The 22,891-nt window shown below is 45.6% G+C and overlaps 1 protein-coding gene across 2 annotated transcripts in view; it reads left to right on the forward strand.

Annotated features, from left to right (window-relative positions):
- VPS54 (vacuolar protein sorting 54 homolog (S. cerevisiae)) overlaps positions 1 to 21,835 on the forward strand; it is a 42,024-nt gene extending 20,189 nt beyond the window's left edge. For both annotated transcript variants that reach the window (XM_009884984.1, XM_009884992.1), the window contains exons 10-22: positions 1,358 to 1,454; positions 1,943 to 2,280; positions 4,210 to 4,339; positions 4,784 to 4,965; positions 5,752 to 5,864; positions 7,038 to 7,101; positions 8,885 to 8,990; positions 12,463 to 12,550; positions 14,189 to 14,310; positions 14,415 to 14,495; positions 18,475 to 18,582; positions 19,548 to 19,642; positions 21,631 to 21,835. In XM_009884984.1, coding sequence (XP_009883286.1) covers positions 1,358 to 1,454; positions 1,943 to 2,280; positions 4,210 to 4,339; positions 4,784 to 4,965; positions 5,752 to 5,864; positions 7,038 to 7,101; positions 8,885 to 8,990; positions 12,463 to 12,550; positions 14,189 to 14,310; positions 14,415 to 14,495; positions 18,475 to 18,582; positions 19,548 to 19,642; positions 21,631 to 21,736 — 1,630 coding nt within the window. In that variant the 3' untranslated portion in view covers positions 21,737 to 21,835. The remainder of the gene's footprint in view (positions 1 to 1,357; positions 1,455 to 1,942; positions 2,281 to 4,209; positions 4,340 to 4,783; positions 4,966 to 5,751; positions 5,865 to 7,037; positions 7,102 to 8,884; positions 8,991 to 12,462; positions 12,551 to 14,188; positions 14,311 to 14,414; positions 14,496 to 18,474; positions 18,583 to 19,547; positions 19,643 to 21,630) is intronic.
- The last annotated feature ends 1,056 nt before the right edge of the window (positions 21,836 to 22,891 follow it).

Raw genomic sequence — 22,891 nt, forward strand, 5'->3', positions numbered from 1 at the left:
ACTTGGAAGGAGCAACCCCTTGCAAGAAGAGAGGCAGGAGCTGGCTGGGTTCAGGGCAGGACGTGGGCAACCTGGTGGAGAACTGGTTGGCCATGGACCAGCAGTGTGTCCTTGCAGCTGCAGCCCGGGCCACGTTACCATAGCCAGCAGGTCGAGGAACAAGACGTTGAGATCCAGCGGAAGCCGATGGATTGATGGGGGGCTGAAAGATGGAGTGTAGGAGGAGCAGCCAAGGGAGCTGGGTCCCCTTCCAGCCTGGGGAGGGGGGAAAATGAGGGGAGAACTGCCCGCAGGTACCCCATGGGGAGGGTTATAGCGGAGCTGTAGACACAGCCAGGCTCCTTTCAGAGGTGTGCGGGGGAAGGACGAGGGGCAACGGGCACAAGATGGAAGGTGAGAAACGCTAGTTGAATCTTAGGAAAAACGCGTTCCCTATGAGGGTGGCCAAACACTGGGACGGGGGTCCAGAGAGGCTGTGGGATCTCTGTCCTGGGACGTAGTCAAGCCTTGACTGGGCAGGGCCCGTTACAACCTGATCTAGTTGGACCTGCGTTGAACAGGGCTTGGACCAGGCACCTCCAGAGCTCCCAGCTCCAGACACCTGTGCCAGCCTCTGTTTTTCTGTAGCTCTATGATTCATTTGGTTACCCCAAGATAATAAAAGCAGAGCAGCTGATAAAGCAAAGCGAGTGGCAGAATCTGCGTGGGATTCATACCCAGCCTGGGAAAAGACTGGGCGCAGGGTCGTTTTTAAACATTGGGTATTTGATCACCATTCTCCAGTGTTTACTATTCTGCAGTTGGGTCCTAACTGTGTATTAGAGTTTAACTTCTGTTCTATCAATGACTTTTCTGCCCTTTGCCGCAAACAGCTGACTTGCACTTCAGTAGCACAAGAGGTCTCGTTGCACTGCAACAAAATGGGCTTAATAACATGGCTTTTGTAACACTTGCAAAATATTTTCATTGAATTGTTTTTTGCAATTTTTTTTTCCCCCCACGATTTCTGAAAATGTTATTAACCCCCCCTCCCTTGTTGGTAACATATACTTATCCTGGGGAAAAGAGCATTATGCCCTGGAAAAAACTAAATGGTAAATGTGAGGCTTTTTTTTTTTTTTTTAAATATGATCTATTTTTATATACCTCCTTTCTCATTTCACTTGCATATATTCTGTTGATTGTGACTGTTGTTCAGGTGATGTCTTGTTGTTCTGCCAGATAAAAGTTTACACAGTTTACACATTTAGAATTCCATTTAAAGCATGTTTTGGTTTTTTTTTTTTTCTTTGTGTGCTAGTAAGCATCATAGCTAGTAAATATTTGCTGTTTACTGAATACTACTCTTTTTTTTTAGGCTTGCAGACCAGATGAGGATGATGAATTTTCCTCAGTGGTTTGATTTACTGAAGAATATTTTTTCTAAGTTTACCATCTTCCTCAAGAGAATAAAGGTAAGACATTCATTGACCGAGAGCTTCACATAGTTCAGACGTGAAATGGAATGAAGTCGCTTTCCATTTGAAGTCTTAAGGTGTTGCTTTTGCTTATAGAGTTCAAACTTGTGATTGAAGGAAGGGTATGTGAATATCGGCATCCAGGGCAAAAATGATTATTGCTAACAAAGAGAGCAGCGGGAAGGAGATAATACCTCTTGTTGTGTGATTACATCCATTTCAGGCTGCTAGGGATTAGGACAGAACTTTTGTATGTGTTAGATTGCTCCAAATGAGGTTTCTTTCACCATTCTCAGAAACGTCTGATATTGGTTACCATCAGGGATGGATGGATCTGCCTCCGAATGCTAATTACACAATAGAAAATAAAGCCAGGATTTAGTTTAATTTTGTGGGTAAAAGAAAATCTCTTTCTAGCGCAAGCTGGTGGTGCGGCGTTTTGGTTTTTTTTTTTTTTTTGTAATAAAAGTTATATTTGATTCTAGGCAACGTTAAATACTATCCGTAGCGTGGTTTTCTTGGTTCTAGACAAGAACCAAAAAACCAGAGACCTGGAGGACACCTTACAAAAGAACTCTGCTAAAGACAGTATGGTGGACACAGAAGTGGCTTACCTGACTCATGAAGGCATGTTTATAAGCGACGCGTTCAGCGAAGGGGACCTCCCGCCTGTAGCAGCTGACACTACCTCTCAAAGAAACACTTCCCCGAACAGTGAGCCCTGTAGCAGTGATTCGGTCTCGGAACCGGAGTGCACTACCGATTCGTCGTCCAGCAAAGAGCAGACGTCGTCTTCTGTTACTCCGGGGGGAGTAGAGATGATGTGAGTAAACGCGCTGCCTGTCTCCACTTTGCAACGCGTCGGTACCAAGGTGTTACGTCCAGGTGGTTGTTTCTGATGGTACGGTACAAAAATTGCTTTGGAGGTATGTGCTTTTCTAGGGGAGCGAAGTGGAATGGCTTTCCACCGTCACCCCTAGAGACTGCCGTCAGACTGCGCTGTCCCCAGCTCGCTTTTCTTTCATTTATTTGCTTTGCTTTCACCTCTGTGTGGAGCGATCATGTCACTTCTTGCAGAAAAGGGCCCCTTCTCCATCTGTTCCGCTGGGGAGCCCGCTTCTGTAGAGAGCAGGAGAGATGCAAGTCCAGCCTACATGACAGACAGATCATTTGTCATGCCTTTAGCAGGCAGAAGCATCTCTGTTCCCTGTCCGCGTGCCCAATGGCTATGTTTTCTAGTTTGGGTCTTTTTTTGTTTTGTTTTATTGGGTTTTTTTTTTTAAGCTGGCTTCATGGAATACACCTTGATAAATTCTCTAGAAAAATCTGCTGTTTGTTGTCAACTGTTGAACTTTGCGTGGTTAAATAAATCCATCTCAGTGCTTTGGTAAGGTAGGCAGCGCTGCCCTGTGGTGCTCCAGACTCTGGAGCTGGAACCTTTTTTGGCATCCTTTTGCATACCTCATTTAGACAGAGCTACCTTTTTGAAAAAACCAGGCGTAGTGTGTGCGTGGGACGCGGGAATGAGCCGCTTCAAAAGCCAGCGTGTTTGGATACGGAGTTCCACAAAGCAAAAATGAAATACCGCTTGTTACCCTGCTGAAAGATGGAAGATAGCAATTGGTCTGCTCGCTCTAGTTGATTGGTACTCAAATATCTATAATTGTGTGTTTAAGCAACTGTAAGTTTTGATAGAGACCTTCCCCCCCCCCCCCAAAGCACAAGGAGATAGATTCTAAAATAAATATGCTGTATATGAAACAAATTAAGGCCTCTCTACATCCAAACATCTGTTGTACGCTGGAAGAGAAATGCAATGTGAAGAGGAGTCCAGGGTTACAGTGAGGAGCGGGGAAGCGGGTTGGATCCGAACCGGTCTGGAGCGCTTTGCCAAATTTGCTAAAGATATACCACCCGGCTTGGTCTTTCGAGCAATTAACTTTTTTTTTTTCGATGCTGGTTGCACAGCTTTGTTCTAAAATGAACATCGCTTCATCCCTCTTCTGGTTTTCTTTGCACCTCTGCTCTGCGTTTGGAGCAGGCTAATAAAACCACACAGTTACAACAGCGTTAGCCCGGTTGCTGCGCTGGGTTTTCTCTCTCCTCTCATCCCGTCAGTCCCTTGAGCAGCCAAACTGGACCGAAAGATCGTTATCTTAACTAATTGCATGAATGGTATAGCTGTGCTAGGGTCTAGCCTCAAAACAGTGGACAAATCACAAAAGATTTTTTATTTTTTATTTAAAAAGCACTAGCTTAGGAGCCTGAAGTCTAAAGAGCTAATAGAATAGCAGCCTATAGATTAAGGTGGGGGGAGTGTAAGAGTACCTATTTTAGGCCCTGCGCTTGCGTTGGAAGAAAAATACTGTGTTTTATCTGTCATACGCTTGTGATGCTCAAGTGTTGCAGGAGCTGGGTAAGTTTTAGCTCAGTAAATGTTCATCATATTTATTGGATTAGTAATGGCTGTATCGTGTTTTCTTTTAGACCATTAATAGCAATTAGAATGTGGATTTAAAACAAAATATAAGGATGCGCAGTTGTGCATTTCCTTGTTACAGGGACTGACATGACATTGACAGCAGCGTAGAAGATCCCATCTGTACCCAGTGACTTTGGTGATTAACTGACTGTCTGCATTTGACAGTTGCTGCAAGGCTCTTTCCTCCTTCAACCTGTGAGCAGAAATACTGTGGGGTGGTTTTTTTGTTTAGGAAACTGATGCTCAACCAACTGGTTCTGTCATTTGTAGGATCAGTGATGACATGAAGCTGACTGACCTGGAACTGGTCAGGCTGGCAAACAATATTCAAGAGTTACTTTATAACGCCTCTGATATCTGCCACGATCGTTCGGTCAAGTTCCTCATGGCAAGAGCAAAGGTAAGGAGCTTGGGTCAGACTGCTGTTGGTGTCTCATCCTTTACGAGAATTTCCTCCCAGTTTTCTGGTTTAATGAGTGAGAGTTCCAAAATGGCATTCTCGTTTGAAATTAAGTAACTCTTCCTGTTGCCATGGGCGCTTGATGTGAATGCCCAGAGCACACGAGCATTAACATATCGTGTCATTGTAAGGCAATGTGAGTTTCTGCTACTTTTTTTTTTTCCCTTTTTAATATTCTTGCTGTATGGAAGCTCCGTGCAGAGAATGCATATCTATAACCAGGTAGCAGCTTGCACTGCGATCTGCCTTCTCTGTCCCACGTAGGGTTAAATAATGTGCTGCTTAAAATACTAGTAGCCCTCAGACACGCTGACAGGTTATTTCTTTACATCTCTGAATTTTTGTGGTCGTATGTCTCCTTACAATGGTTTTCTTTGCATATAGGATGGCTTCCTAGAGAAGCTGAATTCCAACGAGTTCGTTGCCCTTTCTCGCTTGATGGAAGGCTTCATCTTAGATACTGAGCAGATCTGCGGCAGGAAAAGTATGTCCTTGCGAGGAGCACTTCAGAGTCAAGCCAACAGATTTGTGAATAGGTTCCACGAGGAGAGGAAGACGAAACTAAGGTATCTCTGGGTAGAAGAGCTTTGTGTTCTTACGTGAATGAGTTTAACAATCTTGCGCGAGGCAAACACAATCTTTTGTTGCCTAGAACACTAGTAAGCCAGTTGTACTTAAGAGCAGAGGGTGGAAAAAAAAAAGTATTAAAACCTAATTATTTTCACTTGGCATAGATTTTTGCTGTTTTCATAACTTAATTTCTTCAAACTGGATTGTTCTACAGTTATTACTGTCTAAGGACAGTAATAGCTGTCAGCACTCAGGACTGACATTGAAGGGCAGCGTTGCTCTGTCTCGGGTTAAGTAACGTCAGGATAATTCACTCCCAACTTTTTCAAAAAAACCCCAAATCAGCAACAGCAAAAACCCAACCCAAAAAACCTCCCAACAAAAACAATAATTAAAAAACCCCAACAAAACACTTGTGGAAGAGCCTTCCCAGTAACACATGTCAAGTCTTTTGCTCTCATCCATCAAAAGCTCCAGTAATTCCAGTTACTTCAGTGGCAGTGACCTCATAAGGATCTTTTTCGCCTGGCGTAGTCTTTTCTTCTCTGTGATAGATTGAATGACCAAATCGTGAGATCTCTAGGCCGACACGGTGTTTGTCTGTTTCGTTACTGCCAATTGTTGGGTACCTCTTTCTAATGAAGATGAATAACATAAGATTTAGGGCCAGTGGCTTTTTTAAAAATTACTGTAGTTTTGATTCCGCAGCAGTACAGGCAGGAGAGGTGTGAAGACAGGGTATTTCGTTTTCTCAGCCTCCTCTCTTTTGTGTTTATAACTAGCCTACTCTTGGACAATGAGCGCTGGAAGCAAGCTGAAGTTCCTGCCGAGTTTCAGGATCTTGTCGATTCGGTGTCAGATGGCAGAATTTCTCTCCCTGAAAAAAAACCAGCAGGTGTGTATCTTGCAGTCCTACTGTTAATTGAATTTATTATCAGCAAATGCTGCTGTTGAATGTTGATGGAAATATTCCGATGTCAGTCTTGATCTGTGTTTGCTCCCTGTCTTCTGGGGGATGAGAAGGAAGTTGATACCTTTTTTTCTTTTTGGTGTTACCGGTGTTGAAAGTTCTTGTGCTCACCTTAAAAGATTATTTATTTATTTTTTGAAAACCCATTTAAGTGTTAGCACAGGGAGGGAGCTACTTTTTTTTTTTTTGTACAAGTATTCCCACTACTACATCTGCCGGTTGTTCGAATGAAAGGCAGCGTGCTATGTGGCTGCTCGTGGAAGTGGAAACTCATGTACGTTCAATTATTTACCTTGCCATAGAAACCTCATTTGACCTCAGGCAAGTCCCTTTTCTCTCCTCGTGCCCTATATCCCCGTGTGCAAGATGGGAACGCATAATGCGTTCTTACCTTGTGAGCATTCTCATCCGATAATGCAGTGATGAATGTGAGCAGCTAGAACAGGAGGAAATTGTACATAGAGGGGAAAGAAAATGGCAATAAACGAGAAGAAAGAAAATGCAGTAATGTCACGGTGGAGAAACCCCGACACCCCAAAAGGAATATAGCGGAGACAGAGGGTGTATTAGGCAATAATTACTCCAACCGAACACAACACCAAAATGTGCTCATCGACCATTGCCCCTAAAATAAGCTCTTGCAGCTTCCTTCAAGAAGATAAGAAACTGAGGGCATCAAACTTAGCGTGAAAAACTGCATCAGCTTCTACTATGAAGCCTGAGGAAGAAGTGGTTTGAAGTTAAAATATTAATATACGCAGTAAATCATTTGAGAACGTATAGTAGAAAACCTAGTGACTTTTTCTGCTTTTCTTCTTCTATTTGTAACCTGTTGTATTTCAAGTTTTTAAGTCCATAATGACTGTGGGACTTTGATCAAAGATCCCAGTAGATAATAAAGTAACTTTACGGGTTGTAATAATTATGACGGGTGACCAACTATGTAATAAATATTGTAAAAGAGAGCGGTGCTGCGAAGATTGATTGTGGGTTTTGTCAAGCCTTAGCAAACAAACACTGTATTTCTAGAAACTAGCGGGTTTTTGTGCTTGTTTTTACTTCAACTCATCCCTTTTCCTTTCTTGCTAAAATATCTAGCTACTGAAGAAAGAAAGCCAACCGAATTCCTTATTGTTGAAGGACAAAAATATGCAACAGTTGGGTAAGATGCACTTTTTTCTATTAGCAGTGGGTTAGTTGGCAAGAACTTTGGAGTAGAACTGTGATGAATACTAACAGCTTTAGCAATCTTATTTAAATAAAGAAACCCCTCTCATTCCACAGATTAGTTTCTCTTCAGTTCCCAAACAGTTGCAAAACATCGCAAGCTCTTCTGTACGTTAAAAAGCTGTTTCTTCTCTGAATGTCTAGGCTGAAATTTACGGTTTCATTTGAATGTGGTTTTTTCCAATTATTTCATGGAAACACATAGTCGTGAAAATACAGGTTTGTCATCGTAGCACGCTGTTGTTATTTCTTGCAATATAGGTTATCTCCGGCAAAATACATGAGTCCTCTACTGAATGATTGCTTATCTTATTCGGAATAAGAAATGGGCCATCTCAGAAGCTGCATATGCTATTTCTTGGTAGCCTGATTGCTTTGGATTGGAAAGTAGTTTCTTAAAGCTGGTTACATCAAAGGCATTTTAAAACATATAATACTCACATACTCCTTTCATTTAAAAGCATGCTGTGTTTCCAAAGACTGAGGCTTAAGCATTAAATATACATGAGAGTGGTTTTGCAGAGGGAGTAAAACCTGGAGATCTCACTCCCCAGAGTCCTAACATCAATTTACCCCAAACTGAAAAGTTCTGATTTACATCGTGTCTTTGACCAGCTGTCATTTTCTGAGTTGCTTCATGATTGTGCGTCATCGTTCAATTAGAAGCAGAAGCTGATGCCTCAGAACTTCCGTGCCAGCCACCCGATATCGCTGCAAAAGAGCATTTCGGGTCGAGTAGGAGCATTTGAACGTGCTTTAAAGGATAAAGTCTGCTTGATAGGTGACGTGTTTGATAGTCCCATCTCTGCTCATTTGAAACTTGTCATATTTAGTTCTGTGAAGCAATTGTCAGCTTCACGTTGGTGCAAATAATTTGTTGCAGTTCTACACACTTCTACGTACGGTTTCATTGTATTTAAGCAAATAAAATGCATTCACAAAAAAAAGCCTAGAAGTACCCCAAAAACTCTCCAGGTGTTTATTTTCAGTTGGTTGTTCATCACCTTTCTGCACTCTACTGCCTAAAGGAAGAAAGAGATGTAACTTCTTGAAATGTTAGAATATCTGCTCTGAATGTCTGATCTTGCCTTGGTTTTCCTGCCTTCTGTGTATTTGAATTCAGAGGACCTGCTCTTTGTGGAGCCTTCTGAATTCCACCCAGGAGCTCCTAAATTCTCCAGTGCCTGCTGAAGTCGGGAGACATTACAGGTGTTGAGCATCTTTGAATATTTGGTGCTGATTGTTCACAGCTGCCTTCTCTGTTTGTGACTCCTTAGTACTCATTACCTCCTTTCAGCGGTGGTTGTCTGCCTTCTGTGGATTTTTATACTTGCTCAAAGTTGGCCAGAATTATACGGTAGTACACGGAGGCAGTTCTGGATTTTTTTGTCCCCTGCCAACACCTGCATGGAGACATCTACTTCCACAGTAGCTTTTTTGGAGATAAAAAAGTTATACCAACGAACCTCAGAGATTTTTCTCTCATATATGTTAAGTACTTTTTCCACATGCCACCCTGTGGAATGGGTATTCTTTATAACCATCTTTATGTATATCTTCTTCTATGTTTTACTTCTACTTTAGATCAGTCGTTGGGTTTATTTAATGCTGTAATCTCGAGCATTAGGTAGCTTTCTATCAACGTGACTGGCCCGTGTTTGATGTTTTTTAACATCTCTGCACTGAGACGACATATTTGGCTGTTTCCTCTCTTGTAGGACAGTATTGCTGTTAATAAGAATAATCCTGGAGTACTGCCAGTGTGTGGATAACATTCCTTCCATCGCCACTGACATGCTTACCCGCCTGTCTGATTTACTGAAGGTATGACTCCAAATGTACCATCTGTGCCAACCAGGGGTATTTAGCACGGAGAACGTGTCTTACTGTCTGTAACGCTTTGCGTGCTTTTATGATTTCGTATAAACGATATAAATGGTTGAGAAATGATTGCGTTTGTTATTGTGCCATAAGGTGACCTTTCGAGCCAAGGGCATTAAATATGCAGTTTGTTGGGCGAATTAACTCCGGGAAGGCTGTCTTTCCTCTCGTTCACCTGGAATATTGGAAATCCCATCTAGTAGTGTTTGTCAGAGCTGCCTGTCCTTCAGGCTGGAGGGTAGGATTAATGCTGCTGAAGAAAAAGCAATTTTATCCCAGGTGCCACAGAGATGTATCTGTATTCAGGAAGGAAACGAGTCCCTTGGTTTTTACAAGTCAGTAGAAGCATGAAAAATAGTATGGGATGAAGCTTCTGTTGTAAAAGGTAAAGGTGATGAAAGACCAGGACCTTTTTGTCATTTATTTCGCACTGGAGAAGAGGAAAGGTGGTAAAGCATAGGTACTGCAGGGTAATATAAGTAAACAATAATAGAAGGAGCACATGAACGCACCTTAAAACTGTCTCATATATATATCTAGAGAGAGAGAGAGGCTATATATATATGTTTTTTATATAAATATATATATATATAGGCTCCAAAGCCTAGCAGTTCATTTATTTCAAGGTTTTCACTTGTGTCTTCGTCCACAAAGGTTATGTCAGGTATTAGAGTTCTGAACATAAACATAGTTGGTAAAAGACAAGCAGATTCTGCTCTCCAAAAGTATATTTTACATAAGGTGGGGGACGGAAAACACACTCTAGGAGGTGGACCTTTTAAATAACCTTCCTGTTGGTCGTTCTTACCTGAACAACCAGGTGCAGGAACGCTCCTCCCTGCAGTTATAATTCAGAGTCAGCCACAAACCTTCCCCTTCGAAAGCTCTGTCCAAGGCGGATCCGTCAGCGTTGGGACCGGGCATGCCCCTCTTAGCCTCTCGCTCTCCAGCTGCTGCTTCACTCAAGTCTCGCAGCGCCTTTTCGCAGGCAGAATAGCAGCGGATGCCTCAAACCTGACCAGATTTGCATCTCTCTCTGTCTTCTCTCTCCCTACCGTATCTTGTTCTAGCTGCGTGTCATTTGTGTTTTATTCCTCGATATTCAAACATCGTGTGCGGTTTAGTTATCGTATTCCTTGGCTGACGGCGAGGTGGCATCAATTGGAGAGGTGACGAGAGCAGCAAGCCAAAACAAAAGCTCGTTTATTGCGCTTTGAACAAAATAAGAGCCGCTCAGGGTGTCCTTGCAAGTCGCTACGGTTTTTGTTTGACAGCTGTCAGAGCCAGCAAATTTTGAAGGTAGCAAGAAGCTAGTTTGATTGTGATGGAAGCTGCAGAGTGCTCCCAGGTTAGTTTTTATTGTGATGGAAGCTGCAGAGCGTTCCCAGGTCATGAAATTCCAGGTCGTTTTGGACTGTGGCCGCAACCAGAGTGAAATAACACCAGTGTGTGAACAAAAACGCAATCGTGATTACTGGAAGTTGTTTAGCAGGTGCAGGCAAGAGAGGGCTGGCAGCCACGGTGCCGAAACGCAGAAATGCTTTCCTCCGAGCAGTCACAAGGAGGGGGTATTGCTCTTCTGACGTTTCAGGCGCGCTGCTGCTTTGTCTGCGATGGGCCATCCCGGTAACAGCAATATCTACAAAAGGCAGGGAGAGAGTATGAGTATCTGTCATCCTTTATAGAGCGTGTTTTTAATGGTCTGCCGCGCAGTCAATGAGTTGGCGCTAACCTGAGCTAAATAGCTCAGAGGAGCTTAGGCTGCGTGGGATGTATCTGCCTTTGGCTCAGTGGATCTGCTTCTGAAGTCCACCAGGAGGCATAAGAAAAGGTCCTCCTTTTCAGGAGGAGGAGATGAAGTGAACGTCAGACAGTTTCAGATCCCCACTTCTGGCTGAGAGCAGAGTAGATTATGCCTCTCTCAGGTCGGGGGCCGCACGTAGCTTAGGTTCAGTTGTCGCACCGGGTCTGGGTTGGCTTTTTTTGGCCCTGGATACCCAACTTTGGCAGCCCGGAGCCGGGGGTGTGGTGTTCACAGCGCATCCTCTCTTGTCCTGAGTTTTGTGACCAACTCCAGGCAATAGCCAGAAAAATTGTCGCCCGTTTTTACTCAAGGAGGGTTGAAATTTTGGGTTTGTTCTTGCATTATCGTGAAGCGGGACCTGTGAAGCAGGATTGTGCCTCCCCCCAAAAAAGGGTTCTATGTGAGGGAAATCCTCTGTGTTGCCGACAACCTTCTCACAATTCCTTGTGAAGCTTTCTTCAGGTGCAAGAGAAACGGTCAGCTTTCCGTAGGTTTTGTCTCCCTATTCCCACCCCGGCGTCAACAGGACGGTTCTCTTCAAACGTGAGCCCTGGGACTTCTGCTTTCCATTCAGAGCAGGAATTGGGGACGGCAGCAGCAGCTCCTCCATCTCTACTGCATCACCCAAGCCAGTCTAGAGTATCTGGTGTCTGGAGCTGGGTGGTGGAGTGGAATTCCAAAATAAGAGAGACTACACTAACGGAAACTGTCTTACTGTCCAGAGGCCTGCTGGCCTGCGTGCATTTGAGAACTTCTTTTCTCTTTACTAAGTTAGGAAGATCGGGTCACGCGTCGTCCGCTGTACCTGGAATTCTTACAGAATTGGTTTTTGACGTGGCTTGACATCTTCTGTGCATCATTTCCGATTCTCCGTATTTTATAGTGTTACAAACACAGATTCAGCCCCCTCGGCAGCAGTGAGTTTCGGCGCTTTCAAGTTTTCTTTAACATCAGCGGTGAGGAAGGTCTAAAGCCAGAGCAGAAACTTGTTCTTTTGATGTTTTCCATTCTGATGTTACACTTCTCTACTCTACTTAGCAAAACTAGTGAGATCCTTCCCCTTCGCTCTCCCCAAGGCCCTGGTTTGGGGAGTACCTTTTGCAGATTTCTATTACAATGCCATTCTTGCGCACGGCTTTCGAAGTAAGGCCTCGCGTCGCTGGTCGGCAGCAAGGCTGACTCCCCACTTGGCTTCCACACTCAGAGGAGTCTCACCCAAGCGTCTCATAGAGAAGCAGAAATTAGTCCCCGAATTGAAATCACTGCGCAGCTGACCGTGTTTTTTAATCCCAGTATTTCCGCTTCCCTCTGCTGAAACGCTGCCTTGAGTGCTTTAGCATAAGCTGAGCCAAAATAAAATAATACTACAGGCAAATGACTACTGAGAGTGGAGAAAAAGCTCCTGTCTTACTAGTCTTACTCGGGGACTCCTCTGTAGCAAGGAGTATGTGAAACTCTGGTACTGGGCTTCATTTATTTTGTAATAAGCTGTTTAATCTTGCAGAATTCTATTGATGGTGTTTCTAACCTTTATGGTGTTTTTAACCTGTGGTTATGCGTAGCTGTTAAAAGAGTCGGCATAAATTTTCGCTCTCTTTTTCTTTCTCGCAGTATTTCAACTCTAGAAGTTGCCAACTAGTCCTCGGAGCTGGTGCGTTACAAGTTGTTGGTTTGAAAACAATCACTACAAAAAACCTAGGTATGGATTTCTATACTTTAAAATGTCAAAGCTTGTTTTCCTGTCTGTTGAAAAGAAAAAAAATAAAAATAAAACAAACACAACCCCCCCTAAACATTTACGATAAGCTGTGTTTGCGTTGCCGTGGAACGCAGAGGGTGACCAGACCTTGCTGATTAGGGGGTAAAACGTGTATAAAAGTTAGTCTGAAGTGCACTAAAATCCATCAAATTCCTTTGCTGTCTACTGGATGGCTTTAAATGTAAAGCTTCGCTGGGTTACGTGAAGGAAACAAATACACAGGCTAGCAGGTTTCCCGTGAAAATGTTTTGACCGCGGGAAGGTGTAGTTACTTTTTCGGAGGTGGCTTTGGCGTGCTGGGGAAGCTGCTTGGGGTTCAGAGCTTGAGATTGGAGGGCGGGAGGCAGAGGGAGGCAGCCAAACCCCTGTCTCCCCCTGCGTTTCGCTGAGCTGTGCTGTCCCGTCTGCCCCGTGGGGCTGTGTTCCGTAACGCCGTGTCCACACGCAGCTCCTGCGGGTTATAACCGCACGTCAGTAATGGGCGAAACCATTTCTGTGGGTGGCTCTGAATCGAATAATTAGGCTTTTATGTGGCCGAATGTCCCGGCGCGGTCAGGTAACTTAGGGCTCTCTGTCTGTGTGCTGAATCCAAACTATGACTTGGGCTTCCGAATTTTCATTGTGCAGCTGATTAGCTGAATTGCCAGCCTCAGGTTCCCCGTCTGGACTGCTTTCGCTGCTCCGAAAAGCCCAGTTCCGTGCTCCAGAAATGTCTTAATGCGCTATTCGAGACCCCCCCAGTTTTAAACTATCTCCTAAAATGAAGAGCCTTTGGTTGATGGGTTGAAGCAGATGTTTGAACTTGCAGTTCCCGTGTTTCAGGGTGTCCCGATTACCAGTCTGTCTTTCCCTTTTTAAAAAAAAAAAAAAAGAAGGGAATCCCTTTTAAAAAAAAAAAAAAAAAAAAAAAAAAGAAGGAATTGCTTTTAAAGAGGGAATGGCTTGAGGATGGGTTGAGAGGTTTCCCCCCGAAGGGCCGTAGCGTTGGAGCAGAGAAAAGCTGGCTTGGGTCTTTGCTCCAGAAGGCTTAGCCGGTGCGGTGACCACGCTGGCACCACCGTGCGTGTCCTGCTGCCGGCTCAGGCCCTTTTGAACACGAGAGAAACTCGGGTTTGGGAATCCTGCCGGCACTGCAGGCTCTGGGCAGCTCGGCACTGGCGGGACAGGGTGTTTATCTCCACCTCCTGCAGGAGAAATACTGATGCCTCGAAAACGCGGCTGCCGAGGTTAGGTAGCTGATGAGTCAGATCTTTTGAGATCTCTCCGATGTCTGCGTGTGCTCAGGGCTCAAAATGTCAAGGAGACACATAAAGCCTCTCGTAAAATTCGTCCCTTACCCCGTATCTTATGGAAGCTGGGTGTGAATAGCCAGGTCCCAGTCTGGCGTCTCTGCTGGGTGGGGCTTCCCAGTGGAGACAAATTCTCACCTCCTGTTTTGGTTTGGTTTGTTTTTTTTTTTAAAAAAAATAAATGTTAAATTGTGTTAGATCTGCTTGTGTGAAAGGAGATAGAAGATGACTCTTCCCACGTAATAACGACGTTCTTTTTTCTCTCCCTCTCTCGCTTCTGGATTTACAGCCCTTTCTTCACGTTGCCTACAGCTAATCGTACACTACATTCCCATTATCAGGGCTCATTTTGAAGCTCGACTGCAGCCGAAGCAGTTTAGCATGCTCAGGCATTTTGACCACATTACGAAGGTAATTCTTTTGGCGTTTCCTAATTAAACGCAAAGTTCTGCTTTTCAACTGAAGAATACGAGTGCTATTAGATAGTAAATAAAACCTGCTTTCTTCCATTACAGGATTATCACGACCACATAGCCGAAATTTCAGCAAAGCTCGTTGCCATAATGGATAGCTTATTTGACAAACTGTTATCCAAGGTAATGATTTATGGAAATAATTGTACACTCTCTTAATTGCGATTGGAGGGCTCATTCTGTGCACTCTCCGTTTCAAATGGAGTCTTCAACTTTCCTAATCAGGATTTGTTTGAACTTCTTTAAACTGTATAAACACAAAGCTCTGTGCTGTACTCGTGAGTGTGTTTTGCCTTAACGTTTGCCACCTGGGTGTCCTTTGCCTTCACCCCCGCCAAAAAAAAAAAAGGTTCGTTTACTCCGTCAGCGGTAAGAGAAACGCTTTGGGCTGGTGCAGATGCTCTGGTGTGTAGAAACTGAAGTGCTCTCCCACCCTCAGCGGTTTTATCCACCGACAGCTCTTGTCTTGCCCGTTCCCTGCTCTTCCCGATGGTGCCTCTTTGGAAGTGGGGAGTGTGTAATTTCCTGCAGCTGAGGAAACAGCAAAAAAAAACCCAAAAAACCCACCAAAACCTACTGAGGAGGAAAGGAGGAAGAGTTTTTGGAGGGGAAGGACCAGCCCATCTCTTGGGCTGTAGGTCTGGGGACTAGGTCTAGTCCTAGACCTAGAAGAGAGGTCTGCCCTTAGCAGTTCCCACTGTGTAGCAGCGTTAATAGCTGTCCCGTGAAGCGCTCTCAGTGGTTTTTTGGGGGTGTTGAACACCCGTCAGTGGAACAGGTTGGTCCTGGGCTGGATCTACTCAGTCTGTCTCACCTCAAGGCGGAATACAGTGACAGAGACTGCCCCAAGATGGGACCTCCCGGGGCCGCAGAACCCATAGATAAAGCTTTTAAAGCTTAGTGTTTTGCTTTGGGTCTAACGCTCTTTTTAAAAACGTGAAAAACCAGAAGCTGTTCTGTGAGAGAAGGGAATTAATTCTTCAGTGACGAGGTTTGATTGATGGGCCTGGGCCACCCTCTTCCTTGTTAGGAGCTCAGGAGAAACACAGCGTCTCTCTGGTGGAGCGGAGGTTGGGGACGAGCTGCGGCGAGGCAGCTCTATCGGGCAGCATTGCTGTCTTCCGCGCTCTTTCTATTATTTTATTGTTTTCTTCGCATGTGTTTCTTTGGACTATCAAATAGCATCATGAAAACTTGGGGGGAGGGGAACCAAAAGCATTTAAAATAGCCTTCCCCGCCCCCTGTTATGTTTATGCTTTTAAAAACATGTTTGTGCCCTTTTCTAAAGAGCCAAATAGTGGTCTGCTGCTTTTTGGGGCTTCCACCCCCTCTAAAAATACCTGTTCTGTGCAGTAACATGGCTTTTTGGTCACTTTACCTCTTGAAAATAAAAGAGTTTAGGTTATTGATACTAAACAAGTTACCCCACAACAACCCAGTTGATGTTTTTTGATGGTTCTCCCTTCCCGTCCTGCCCTCTTTACGGCCCGTCCTCCCCTTGTGAGCTGGCACGAGATATAAACTGAGAATATTCCTTGTCCTTTAGAGCTCTTAAAGGCTTGAGTGAGAGCGCCCGGCTCACGGGAATGCAACCCGCAGGGTAGAGGAGAAAAAGAGACCCGCCTGGTTGCTTTGCCTCCATTCCCAACTTAATTTGGCTCATCGCCTTCCTGCAGTAATGAAACGTTGGCGCCGAAAGGCTGCGAAGAAGGGTGAAACCAGGAAATTCGCAAACGGGCATGCCGGCGCAACCGTGTCAGCGTGTTCTTTGATTTTTGTGCGAGTCCGAATGTTGTGGTCACCTGCTTTAAAGTGTGGAAATCTGAATGAGCAAGCGAGTTTCGTAGCGGTGTTTAAAAACCAAACACCGCACGGTCTACAAACCCGCTTTGTCAGAGGCAAAGAGTTTGGTCCGGTGGGTGGGACGTTGGCCTGGCACTCGGGTTAGGTGGGCAAGTGACTTTTGCCTTTCTAGGCTCTGCTTCCCTCTGGGAGCTCCGCGCAACGGGAGCCGTCTTCACGCGCTGCGGCAGCGATGAGGTCCCTGCGCTCAGCGAGGCGTTCCGCGGCAGCGCGGACAGTTCCCCAGCGTCTCTCAGTTGGCACGGAGATAAAACAGGAGCGGGGATATTTAACTATAATTAACAAGCGAAAAAGGTGTAGGTTTTTAAAAAGGGGGTTAGATGTTCACGGAAAAAATCCGGTGTGAGTTCTTAGCTCCTCTTGGAGCTCACTGTCTTGTGACTGTTTGGACAGAAGAGCGGAAAATTTTTTGTCTGATCCCTCGCGGTATTACGCGCTGTTGACCTCAGCTGGAGATAAAACTGGCCGGGACCTCGCAGGACTGGAGCTCATGTTTCTTTCTGGTGCTGTTGCTTCCCCCCGCCCCGTCCCGGCCCCGTTTCATGCTGAAGGGTTTGATTTGGCTGTAGTCACGCAAGAGCTACGGCTGCAGCTCACCAGTTCCCGTTGGCTTTACAACACGCGGGTAAATCGTAAATCGTTTCTTGCCCAACTCTCGTGTCTTGAGGCACCGCCTCTGTGCGGTTGTCCCGTGCAGCGCTCCTGGAGCAGTAAGCGTTATTTTTTTCTGCTACTTCTCCTGTCAAAGTGAGGTCATCTGTTTGGCTTTTCCATAAAGACATTCTCAAAACTCCCCAATTTCTTTTTTTTTTTTTTTTTAAAAATTTTTTCCCCTTCTCGCACTCAAGCTTTGTTCTCTTTCACAATCCGGGCTAGTCCAAGAGAGCATCCGCTCCCACGTTGGTTGTAAATCTGTAAATCATTGAGTTGTAATGACTCAGCTCATCCAGGGAATTGTGCAAGGCGCCGTGGGGAAGTATCGCCCTACCAAAGACGACCTGCCGGTGTTTAACCCCGGCTGGTGCCAGCACAACGTCTCCCGCAGGAGCTGTAGAGCCGGCTTCGCTGCTCCTGCTTCCAAAATCCCACTCGGATGTTCCCTATCCAGGGTGGGGACGTTAAGAGTTTCGTTCCCTTTGTAGCAAATCTCTTGCCATCTGATGGTTTCCAGTGTCTTGTTTCTTGGATTTCAGTCACTGGGAGAAGAGATGTTTTCTACTTTGTTTCCCAAGGTATTTCTGCAACGTTTTCGTGGTTGGTTTTTTTTTTTTGTTTTGTTTTGGGGGGGTTGTTTGGTTTTTTTTGGTTTTGGGTTGGTTGTTTTTTTTTTTTATGGCCACTATAGAGTTTTCAGGAGCTTTATACTTTCCTTTCCTTGTCGTTTCAGAAATTTGGATGTCTATGATCTTAGAGAAGTGGTTTTCTTTCCTGAGGGGCTGAGAAAGTTGGGGTTGTTCAGCCTGGAGGAGAAGGCTCCGAGGAGACCTTATTGTGGCCTTCCAGTACCTACAGGGGCTCCAGGAGAGCTGGAGAAGGACTTTTTAGAAGGGCATGGAGTGATAGGACAAGGGGGAATGGCTTCAAACTGGAAGAGGGGAGATTTAGATTAGATATTAGGAAGAAATTTTTCACCTTGAGGGTGGTGAGCCCCTGGGGCAGGTTGCCCCGAGAAGCTGTGGCTGCCCCATCCCTGGAGGTGTTCAAGGCCAGGTTGGACGGGGCTTGGAGCAACCTGGGCTGGTGGGAGGTGTCCCTGCCCAGGGCAGGGGGGTTGGAACTAGGTGGTCTTCAAGGTCCCTTCCAACCTAAGGCATTCTATGATTCTGTGATTTATCAGGGGTAGAATTGCTCGTCTGTCATTGACGTGCAGAAATCTGCAGGAGAGGGCCACCCAGCAGGCCACGAGGTGTGCGGCGGTGGTTCTCTCCGCAGCAGAAAGTAAGGAGCAAAGAGAAGCAGTTCAAACTAACGCAGTTGAAGAGCTGAAGTTGGGAAACCCTCAGATTTCACGCCGCTTTGACCGTTGCTGCTTGCTGACACAGCAAAGAAGCGCTAAAAGATTGTGCGATGCGAGTCCTTGGTGGAATCGGATCGCGCCCAGCGCCCGTTTGAATTTGTGATTTGCTAAACGAACCCTGATTCGCGACGCGGGGCTTCCGCAGGCTGTGGGAAACGCTCCTCTATCAACCGTTTTCAAGCGGTAGAAAGGAATAACTGGTTATGGTTTTATTCTTTCCAGTATGAAGTGAAAGCTCCTGTTCCTTCAGCGTGCTTCAGGAATATCTGCAAGCAAATGGCAAAGATGCACGAAGCTATATACGATCTCCTGCCGGAGGAGCAAACGCAGGTGAGTGGTATTTTTGAGATTCATTTAACACCGCCCTTGTAAATGCGCACGAACTCGGTAACGAGAGAGAGTTCCGCTTTATCTGCGGGGGGCGGGAGGGGGAATTCTTTTTTGAGTCTTTGTGAAACCCGCGCATTTAAAGGGGTCGGCAGCAGTCACGCAGACAGCTCGGTCTGAACTCAAGTGTTCGGATGTGCAGGGAGAGCGCTGCGATACGCGAAGGGGACCGACCGATTCCAGCGTTTTGAGCTGCGTTTTAACGTCTAAGAGAGGTGAATCTTCAATTCAGGAATTAGTGCTGAAATCCTACGCAAATGGCAACACTTTGGGGCTCGACTACAGTGCTTTTAGGGAATTCTTCTGTAATGCTGCTCAAACATTGTGGCTTCTGAAGGTCCCTAAATGTATTACGCAGCAAAATTGTACCAGCTGTGCTTTTTCGGTATTTTTGCTGCAGTTATGTTACTGCAGAGTTGTAAATCAAAGGACGGGAAGGACCGATGCAGTCAGTGAATACACACTAAGTTGTAGTTTCCTCTTTTGCGCTAAATTAAATGGTCCCTTCAAACCGTTTTTCACACTTTCTCTTGGAAAAAAGGCTTTGCTTATAGTACTGGAAAGAGATTTTATTTTATTTTGTTATCTTCTAACCTTAATACAAAGTTGCTAGATGCTCCAGGCAATAGGGAAGAAAAATTCATGTTACAAAGAATGTGTCCTCTAAGCGCGACACCTAAGAAAGAAATTAGGCTGTGCCTTGTCCTGTATGTTATCTATTGGATGTGGCCAGAAAGATTAGGGGGCGGAAGGACTGGCAGGAGAAAAAAGTCACATGAATTGTAAGAACAACCCCGAAGGTTAGTGATTTATGGCGTTTGCGATGCGTTCCCTCTCTGTAGGCAGCGATGCAAGCACGGGGATGGTCCCTTACTCTGGTTCTGTGGGGTCCTTTTTTTTTTTCACAGATGTTGTTTTTAAGAATTAACGCAAGCTACAAACTTCACCTGAAGAGGCAGCTGGCCCACCTCAACGTGGTCAATGACGGAGGACCTCTGAACGGGTACGTTGGGGCATTTTGGGGGGGGGGGGGTTTACCGCTTAATTTACATGAGCAGGCTTTGTCTGCCGCAAGAAAGTTGCGATTGCCGAATGCAGCCACGCTCCGTGTTCCACTGTGTCCCGTTTGGAGCTTTCTTACAGGAAAGGACGTGACCTGTGCCTTTCCGTAGTAAGTTACTATGGAACTAAGGAATGCAGTCGGCTGGTTAATAGGTTGGGAGTTGGGCGTTGTCCTACTGGAAACCTGCTGGAGGTTTCCTCGGGTTGCGGGTCGCTTTTTCTCCTGTTGTGTCACAGCAGTAGCAGCAGTTTAATTCGCAAGAACTGCGTGATTCATGAAGCAGTTTTGAAACATGGGCGATGACTCACGGCGCCAGCAAAGGAAAAAATAGGAAAAAAAGCGGCATTTCATCTGTGCCATGGGCAGCTCCTGTGCAGAAATGGCTCTTACAGCAGAATTAGGTTCGAAACGGGGATTATGCTGACAGAGCTTTTCCCCTCTCCTGCCCCAGCCCGACCCTCCGTCACCCAAACAGGTCAGTGGTCCCTCTCCGGAGCGGCTGCGCCCGGAATCCCACACCTCCCCGGGAAGCGGTCAGCCCTCTGGCAGGCTGAATCCCATTTTAAGTCGGATTGTCTCCTGAAATGGTGGGTTTTAGAATCGTTCTTAATGAGCTGGGGATATTTATTTGCAGTGCAGGAGGGGTGAAATTCAGTCGACCTACCCACGTGCAAGAAAGAATCGTCTTAGGTTGAAGAAGCCAGAGAAGGAAGTTTATAAAATGTTTCACGTGTTGCCGGAATGAGGGAGAGTTTTGTTCCCGTCGGGTTAATTCTTACTTGTCCTGCTCGAGCTTCTGAAACTCTTTCACGGAGTACAAGGATGATCTGAACCGGTTTGCTGTACTAGCGGTTGTATTCCCAAGACAGCACCCAGTTGGTACTTCCTAAGGGATTTGTAGGGCAGTGAGCTCGCCGGCTCGGAGCTACAGCCCACCTGAGATCACCCACAGTGCGTTCGGGAGCGTTTCACACTGTGGTTTCTAGTGCAACCCCACACAGCCTGCCGTGCCGTGCCGTGCCGTGCCGTGCCACCCTCTGTTCGGTTCCGTTGGATGGTGTGAACGGATCCCTTCTTGGTGGGAGGGTCGGGGCAGGGGTTCCTGGTGGCGCATGTCCCGGCAGCATCGTCCTCGCTGCCAGGAGGGTCTCTCGGTTGCCGCTGGGAACAGGGATGCCCCAAGTTTGCTTCTTTTACGGGTCTTTTGGGAAGGGAAACATCAAACGCTGGATTTGACTTGCTGCTGTTCCAGCAGTCCTCACTGACCTAGTTTTTAACATGCTTTTCTCACCCTCCTCCTATTTTAAACTGCTTTTTTTTTTCTGTAATAATAGTAAAAAAATCCAGGTGTGTGAATCCTGCTTAATTTTTCACTATGAAAATACAACTTTTACGCCTCTATCTTGCTCCTTTCTAACTGGAAACGTGTTTCTATCATCCCCTGATAAGTTTCAATAACATAGGAGGGATTTTAACTCTCTATAAATGTTAGCAAACAAACAGCAACGTTGTTGCTTTTACATGAACCTTCCAGACTGCAGACACTAATGTTGCAATAATTTATATTCTAAGTTGCAACAGAATTGGGGGGTTAAATCAAGAGTAAGCCTGGGATTATGGCAAGGGAATAGAAGTTTTAGATGCCCAATTCCTCCTGAGTGTTCTGAACTTGTCGCTCCATCTCCCCTCCCTAGAACTAGTTTTACACCTGGCAGCGATCACGTTACTGTCACGCCCGTAAAATAAGACGGCCGCCGTAGCACTGAGTTTCAATCTGAGATTTCAAACATCTCATCCGGGCACAGCGTTTGAAGGGGAATTGTTGTAATTGTGCGCCCACACCCCAGACAAAGCCTGGTTGTGTTCCTGAATATCCCAATCCGACGCGATCCCTTCAGGTTCTAACCTCGTCCTGTGTTTCTCTGCAGCCTGGTGACTTCAGACGTAGCTTTTTACACTGGAAACCTTCAAGCTCTGAAAGGCCTTAACAACTTAGACCTAAACATGGCTGAAATCTGGGAGCAGAAGAGGTGATGATCCACTGGGAGCAGTCACTTGGCTCTGACAACAGACCGGACTTTCTTCGAAGCAGCGGTGATGACTGTGAGGTGAATACTTAAGACCGGAGTCCAAGAAAAGGGCGCTATGGAGAGTCGGGGAAACTGGAGTTGGAGGGAGCTGCAGGGAACGAGCTTTTCAGCGTCCCCCAGCAAGAAACAAGCGATCGGCTGTCTGTGCAATGAGGTGGTTTTTTTGGGGTTGTTTTGTTTTTGGGTTTTGTTTTTTTTTGGTTTTTTGGTTTTTTTTTTCCATTCTCTCTAATGACAGACTCAGGTTTCTTTGGACCAAATCCAAAAGAACACATAGCTGTAACACAGCTGTAGTTGTCTAGAATGCTCTGTATATCTTTATATTAAAAAAAAAGAAAAGAAAAAAAAAATGCTTTGCATTTCTTCTAGTGCAATGATGAAATTCACATGGTGTCCCACCTTATTTAATGATGGTACAATATAAAAAAAAAAATCTTACAGTTGGAACGCTGTAGAAAATGTTTTTTTTTTTCTCTATGAAATGATGCTGTTAGAAAATCTATTTTTTTACAGAACTTTATATAAATAAATGTCTTTTGATTGCTTGCATATAGGGTTGAGATTTGTTAGGGAGCAGTCCTTTTTCAGGGGGCTTTCTCCCAGCTGGGCTCTAAACTGCCATCTGAAGAGAAGGATTTTTCCAGCCAATTGTCAGGAAGGAGTCTTGAAACCATCCTCGTTAGCGGTGACGACGCGACAGTGGGCGCAAGGTAGGAGAAAGGGGCAGGTGTGGGGCTGGTTTCCGGCAGCTGCCCCCCCCGCCGCCGGCCAAGGACACAGAGCCACTGGGGACTTTGCCAAGCGCTCCACCCCTTCAGAGACAAAAAGGCCACAGAAAACAGGGCAGGAAGAATTTTAAAAGTTTTTTAGGCTGCTTCTAAAAAGGTTGTGCACCAGTAAGGAGGGTGCAACCGACAATAATTTATCAGAGAGGGTTGTGTTGTTTTTAATACTACCTTTTAAGACTGGACCATGCCAGTGCTACGTAAAAGTGCCTGTGTATTTCACCTCCCACCTCTTTACTGCACCGCAGTCCGAGTGCCTGACCCCGCGACGATGCCGTCTGCGCGTGCGCCTGCGCTTTCCTGCGGCCAGGCAT

This window comes from Charadrius vociferus, unplaced genomic scaffold, assembly GCF_000708025.1.
Source record: "Charadrius vociferus isolate BGI_N301 unplaced genomic scaffold, ASM70802v2 scaffold740, whole genome shotgun sequence".
Taxonomy (NCBI): Eukaryota; Metazoa; Chordata; class Aves; order Charadriiformes; family Charadriidae; genus Charadrius; species Charadrius vociferus.